Source organism: Nansenia antarctica, assembly GCF_963989245.1.
Source record: "Nansenia antarctica genome assembly, chromosome: 3".
NCBI classification, from domain to species: Eukaryota; Metazoa; Chordata; class Actinopteri; order Argentiniformes; family Microstomatidae; genus Nansenia; species Nansenia antarctica.
The window spans coordinates 33,822,285-33,829,784 of NC_137688.1; the positions used below are offsets into that span (position 1 = coordinate 33,822,285).

At 46.8% G+C, this 7,500-nt stretch overlaps 1 protein-coding gene across 1 annotated transcript in view; it reads left to right on the forward strand.

Moving 5' to 3' along the window:
• LOC308154010 (zinc finger protein ZFPM2-like) overlaps positions 1-7,500 on the forward strand; it is a gene marked incomplete at both ends in the record, with an annotated part of 45,740 nt that overhangs the window by 21,905 nt on the left and 16,335 nt on the right. Inside the window, 2 exons of the mRNA XM_080527190.1 lie at positions 75-199; positions 3,183-3,300. Coding sequence (XP_080383316.1) covers positions 75-199; positions 3,183-3,300 — 243 coding nt within the window. The remainder of the gene's footprint in view (positions 1-74; positions 200-3,182; positions 3,301-7,500) is intronic.

Genomic DNA, 7,500 nt, shown 5'->3' on the forward strand with positions numbered 1-7,500 from the left:
AGGAGACAATGACGTGTTCTGTTCTAAGGTTGTTGTGTGTGTGTGTGTGTGTGTGTGTGTGTGTGTGTGTGTAGGAGAGCTGGAGGTGGTGTGTGACGGGACGGACAGACGGACATGTTCTCGTCAGGCGCTCAGCGTGGGCACCACCTGGGGTCCTTTAAACGGAAAGATCACCATGACAACCGCAGGGACTGACACGGTAGGTCAACTGACCCTGAGAGAGAGAGTGAGAGAGAGAGGGAGAGAGACAGAGATAGAGAGAGAGAGAGGGAGAGAGAGAGAGGAGAGAGAGAGAGAGGGCGAGAGAGAGAGAGAGAGAGAGAGAGGGAAGAGAGAGAGAGAGAGGGCGAGAGAGGGGAGAGAGACAGAGAGAGAGAGAGAGAGAGGGCGAGAGAGAGAGAGAGAGAGAGAGAGAGGGAGGGAGAGAGAGAGAAAGAGAGGGCGAGAGAGGAGAGGGAGAGAGAGAGAGAGAGAGCACAGCTTCGTCATCGAGAGAGGCCGCCACAGACAGACTGTCCACCCACTGCACACAAAATGAGGTGGAAACAGAGCTGCACTTTTTAACTACCTGCCTACTGTACAAAGACATCAGAGACACATACTTCCCACTGATCACAAACACCGCAAAAGATTTTGAAAATATATACAAATGACAAAAACTTCCATATCTGCTGAGTGAAGTACAACAATGTGCAAACACAGCAGCAAGATTTGTGAGCTGTTGTCACAGTCAAAAGGACGTCCAATGGAACACAACCAAAATAAGTTTCATCATTTCTTTATTCCTAGTATATCTTTAATTTGAATGCACATTACATTCTTTTTAGTTTTTAGTTTTTATCTTCACACTTGCTCTAGCAAATATATTTCCCACAGCCTTAAAACTGAAAATTGAGAATTGAGAGAGAGAGAGAGGGGAGAGAGGAAGAGAGAGGGAGAGAGGAAGAGAGAGAGAGAGAGAGAGGGAGAGAGGAAGAGAGAGAGAGAGAGAGAGGGAGAGAGAGAGAGGGGGCAAGAAGACTGTGTGTAAGGATATTGAACCGACTCATCTTTTTTATTGTCTGAGATGAGCAGCTGCCTCTGTCACACACACACACACACACCACACACACACACACACACACACACACACACACAGCTGCCTCCGTGGCCTCGCCCGTCTAATGAGGTCTGATGCTAATATATGCGTCAGCTGGTGGATCATGACCTTATAATGGACATGTGTGTTTAGTTGTTGTTATTACCATGACAAAACAGGTCCTTCAGACCAGCTGGAGAGGAGCACATTCCTCTCCACCATGGGGGTTCTGTGTGTGTGTGTGTGTGTGTGTGTGTGTGTGTCTGTGTGTGTGTGTGTGTGTGTGTGTGTGTGTGTGTGTGTGTGTGTCTGTGTGTGGGTGGGGAGGAGTGGAGTGGAGAAGGGAGGGGAGGGGAAGTCTAATACATAAAGATCTGTGGAGGCTGGTGGAGGTAGAACACCAGGGGAGGCTGGGGGAGGTAGAACACCAGGGGAGGCTGGGGGAGGTAGAACACCAGGGGAGGCTGGTGGAGGTAGAACACCAGGGGAGGCTGGGGGAGGTAGAACACCAGGGGAGGCTGGTGGAGGTAGAACACCAGGGGAGGCTGGAGGAGGTAGGACACCAGGGGAGGCTGGGGGAGGTAGAACACCAGGGGAGGCTAGGGGAGGTAGAACACCAGGGGAGGCGGGGGGAGGTAGACCAGGAGAGGCTGGTGGAGGTAGAACACCAGGGGAGGCTGGTGGAGGTAGAACACCAGGGGAGGCTGGTGGAGGTAGAACACCAGGGGAGGCTGGTGGAGGTAGACATTGGGGGACTGGGTTAGGCTTAGATGATTGTTATAAAACACCCTATACACTCATAACACACATTTTAAATGCTTTATTTATGTCCACATAAATGTACAATATCTAAAGGACATAAATACTATCAGGGCATTTTGACTTTTATGAAAACAGTCAGTTACAGTAGTGCTGAGCCAACAACCAGTTATGCCTACACATAGGATGTTATTCACACCAAATGATAACAGTGGATTGACAGATACAGTATCAATACTGTAAAACAGACAGTATCCAGCTCATGGGTACAAGAAGCACCGCCTTCTCCATATTGAGCAGCTACCAATAATAGCAGATACTGAGCAATACTTTGCTGTTTGGCAGCTGTTTGGCCCTTCTCTTAGACTTAGATAGACCAGCCATTTGAAGGCCTCTGACAACAAGCTCTTATAAATGGCCCAGGCTGCCAAATATGAAAACTAAAAGTTTAGATCTGTAACCCAGTTGTGATATGGCCTGCTCCAGCTGTTGGTATTTCAAGATCTTGGTTGAAAAGGCTTCCTCTAGTCAATCGTCAAAGGTGCAGCCATCTTCTAGAATGAGCACATCTCTGTAATTAATTTCCATTGACAATTACAGCATCGGGGGTGTTTGATGAAATATTAGAGAACACTTTTGAATCATCACTACACAGACTGAACATGCTAGGCTTTACAGCGGAGTGCTTGTACAGCGTTGCAGCAGGCCTGAATATGGAAATGACACCCTCTGAAATCAGATCCACAATTCGATCATGCCTACATATGTAGAGGCCTTTATATGTATGACAACCATTTAAGATGATCCCTCTTTCTCTCGGGCATGGTTTCAGTTATCTGCTCTTGACTGTGATGTATGCAGTGTGGGCTATGACTGTCAGGAAGCCAGATGGAGAGGTTAAGCTTTGTTGGTAAAACCTGCAGCCTAGCTTTTAAAGTAAAGGTGACAATACACTCATCGATACAGTCATTGAGAGTTACACTTTTAAACACTGCGTGAGAGTGATCAGCAGCAGGGAGACATGCCAGCTTCCCTTGCAATTTCAATTCAGTCCAGTGCCGTCGTTGTCTTTGTCGTAGCGCCATCAAGAGGTGTCCCCGGGTATTGAGTGGTGGGAGAAGATGATCTTTCCCACAGGTGTTAACAGTTGCCCTCACTGAGATGCTGGGGTCAGTGATGATCTCCTCAGAGACCGCCACCGCCTCTGACTTCAGGATCGGAGGACAGGCTCATTGTAATGCATGGAACGGAATGAGGATTTGGTATGAAACACATATAAAACACCCTCTCTCTCCCCCCCCCCCCTCCTCTCCCCCTTCCCTCCTCTCCCCCCCCCCCCCCCCAGACCCCTCCCCCCCAGCGTGCGGCCCCCGTGGTCCTGGGAGGCGGGGCCAGGTGGCTGAAGGACGTCACATGGCTCACAGCGGAGGAGGGGAGGAACAACTGTGTGGTGTACAGCAAAGGTACAGATCTCTCTCTCCTCTTCTCTCTATTCCTCTCTCTCTCTCCTCCTCCTCTCCTACCTCCTTTCCCTCTTCCTCTCTCTCCTCTCTCTTCTCCTCCCTCTCCTCCTCTCTCTCCTCCTCTCTTCCCCTCTCTCCTCCCCTCTTCCTCTCTCTCCTCCTCTCACTTTTTCTCCTTTACTCTCTGTCTCTTCTCCTCTTCATCATCTCAAACTCCTCTCAATACCAGTCCTGCCCTGTGTTGTGTACAGCTCTCTCTCTCTTTCCCTCTCTCCTCCTCTCTTCCTCTCTCTCCTTCTCTCTCTCCTCCTCTCCATCTTCTCTCCGTAACCACCTCCTCCTCCCCTCCCTGCCAGTCCTGTCCTGTGTAGGGTTCTCCCTCAGGGTCGAGGGGGACCTGAGTTTCGATCTCGTTTCTATGAAGGTGAAATCAGAGCCGGCCAGAACCTCAGAGAGTTATTCTCCCAAAGTTGTCTGTTGGTCTGGTTCTGGTCTGTTGGTCTGGTTCTGGACTGTTGGTCTGGGTTCTGGTCTGTTGGTCTGGTTCTTGACTGTTGGTCTGGTTCTTGACTGTTGGTCTGGTTCTGGACTGTTGGTCTGGGTTCTGGACTGTTGGTCTGGTTCTGGACTGTTGGTCTGGGTTCTGGACTGTTGGTCTGGGTTCTGGACTGTTGGTCTGGTTCTTGACTGTTGGTCTGGTTCTTGACTGTTGGTCTGGTTCTGGACTGTTGGTCTGGTTCTGGTCTGTTTATCTGGGTTCTGGCTGTTGGTCTGGTTCTTGACTGTTGGTCTGGGTTCTGGTCTGTTGGTCTGGTTCTGGTCTGTTGGTCTGGTTCTTGACTGTTGGTCTGGGTTCTGGTCTGTTTATCTGGGTTCTGGTCTGTTTATCTGGGTTATGGTCTGTTTATCTGGGTTCTGGACTGTTGGTCTGGTTCTGGACTGTTGGTCTGGGTCCTGGTCTGTTGTTGTGGAAGCCACGTTGGGGAAATGTTGACCTTACATGGGATTCAAACGTTAACGGGTCCAATTCAATCTGTCGGACCTATCAGAGTGGTTCTGTCTGTCTGGACCATCAGAGTGGTTTAGAGTGGCACAGGCCCCTGTGGTTGCTACAGGTTTGACAGGACGTGTGTGTGTGTGTGTGTGCATATGTGTGTGTGTGTGTGGGATTTGAACACGGACATGCTCAGAAATGAAGCATCCGTTTTTAAATCCTTCACTAGGTTTTCTGAATTACACGGTCTCCGTCAACAAATTACCAAACCCACTAGGGTGTGTATTTCTACTCAAACCACCATAGATCTCATTCTAACATCGGATGAGTCCAAAATCTCCAAGAGTGGGGTTATTGTATGTGGGCTAAGTGATCATTACATGATCTTTTGCACTCGTAAAAAACATAAACCCAAGGCTGGCGGTCATAAAACTGTAACCACTAGATCCCTTAAATCCTATTCTAGTGAGGCCTTAAACCATAAACTGGAGAATCAAGACTGGTTAGATGAACTAAAATGCACACAGGTTGAAGAGGCATGGCTAGGTTTCAAAACCAAATTCCTAAATATTATTGACAGTATAGCCCCCATGAGAACCACCAGGGTTAAAGCCCGATCGGAACCATGGATGAATTCGGACATTCTAAATGCTATGAAAGTCAGAGACCTAAAATGCTCTGAAGTTCAAAAATGCAAATCAAAATTAGTGAAACACTTAAACGAAGATCACAAAACCCACTTTGAGAAAATTAAAAAACAATGCAACAAACTATGCAATCAGGTAATTACCAGGACCAAATCTGCTAAGAAAGAATACCTCGATAACCAAATCGAAGAAAACTTAAACAAACCACGTGACCTTTGGAAGCTACTTAATAGCCAACTAGGTTGCAGCCAAAAACTCAAAACCAGGTCGACAAACATCAGCATAAAATCTGGAGATTCTCTCCTTACAGACAAGCTGGATGTGGCTAAGTGCTTAAACACTTTCTTTACAACCATAGCCACTAAATTAGTTAACAATCTACCACCCCACTCAGGGCGTTATGGTGTAGAGCACATCCGTGCGTTCTACAATAAACTGGGTGTACGCAAAGATGATTTTAAACTCTCCATCCATGGTGTCAAACGATGAGGTGTTTAAAAAGCTGGGCGCTCTACACTCAGAAAAGGCCACGGGCCATGACAATATTCCAGCCAGATTTCTAAAAGACTCAGCTGCCTCCATTACCCCAATCATCACCCACATAATAAACCTCTCCATCAAACAGGGACACGTCCCCCTTGACTTTAAAATAGCAAGGGTAACCCCACTGTATAAAAAAGGAAGCAAATTAGACCCAGGCAACTACCGACCTGTTTCTATTCTTAATTCCATCTTGAAACTTATGGAAAAAATAGTTTATGAACAGGTTGATAGGTACCTTACCGAAAAAAATCTGATGTATGAATTTCAATCAGGATTCAGAACATCCCATTCCACTGACACATGCCTTCTCTATTTGAACGACCACATCAACCATGAGGTGGACTCGGGCAAGTACTGCGGCATGGTCATGCTGGACCTCCAGAAGGCCTTCGACACAGTAGATCACCACATATTGTTAGATAAACTGAAAGCAATTGGGTTCGATAGAACATCGGTGAGCTGGATGCAATCCTACTTAGAGGGGAGGGAACAGGTGGTTAGTGTGAACGGAACACTGTCCCCCCCCCTCCCAGTGACCTGCGGCGTTCCACAAGGAAGCATATTGGGACCCTTACTGTTCCTAATATATGTGAATGACATGTCATCAGCATGTGATTGCAATTTGTTCCTGTTCGCGGATGACTCGGCGCTGCTGGTCTCTGACAGGGACATATTGCAGGTGGAAAAAGCGCTAAGCACTGAACTGAGTAGAATCTGCATCTGGCTAGCTGACAATAAACTATCAATACACCTAGGTAAAACTGAAACCATCCTATACGGATCCCCATCTAAACTCAGAAAGGCTGAACATTTTAAAATAAAAGTGGGTAACATTAATATCACAAGAAAAGAGGATATTACATACCTGGGCTCCATCTTAGAGGCAAATCTTTCCGGAGATAAAATGGCAGCAAAAGTAATCAAAAAAGTGAACCATAGAACTAGATTCTTGTACAGGATATCCTCACTTGTCAGTAAAAACACACTGAGGCTTCTGCTAGGCCTCAACCCTAGGACACATCTAACCGCTGCTCATTTTTTGAGCCTTGATTGGCTACGAGTAGTTGACAGAGTGCAGCAGCTTGCACTGGGCCTGGTCTTCAAGATACGCTACACCACAAAGACACCCAAGTACCTGTCAACATACTTCCAAAAAGTGAACAACGTCCACACATACAACACCAGAGGAAGCTCCACGAACCACGTTCAACCGCGTTGCACCACAAACAAGGGGTTAAACTCGTTTGCAAACTATGCAGTAAAAATGTGGAACACCCTTCCTATAATCTTAAAGGAGTGCAAAACACTGCCCACCTTCAAAACCACTCTCAAAAAACATTTACAGGAGGCTGCAGTCCGTAACTGGACCCTCTAAATCAAAAATCAGATTAAAAGACCCGAACTACCCACTGTACATACTTTGTGTTTTGTCCCCCGCCCCCACCTGTGGTGTATGTCCCCACATGTCCTACCCGCTGTACATACCTGATGTTTTGTTGTATTGTTCTTCCCATGATGGATGTATTTTTATCTTGTAGATAATAATAGTTATTTGTCTGTAGTATCTTGTAGATAGTACTAGTTTGTTTTGTCGGTCTTACATGTAACGATGAATTGAGAATCAAGGACCCCAATTGAAATAAGCCAGTGGCTTTCTTGGGTTTTTATCCTGTTAGTTGACCTTGTATGTAATATGTACTTTCATGTACCTACTTCTGCAAATCTTCTAATAAAGTTTTCAATCAATCAAAATCAATGTGTGTATGTGTGCGTGTGTGTGTGTGTGTGTGTGTGTGTGTGTGTGTGTATGGTGCGCGTGTGTGCGTTCTACATCATAATCCACTATAAACCCGAACAGCAGCACCACCTCCATGACCTCTGACCTCCAGACTGACGACACTCTCTCCATTTCTTCTCTTCCGTCATCCTTTGTTCCGCTGACATCTGTAATCTCCAGGCGTTGAAGGCGTTCTGTTCTGCTTTGATCTCCCAGGAGACACTGGGCTCGGAGGACGT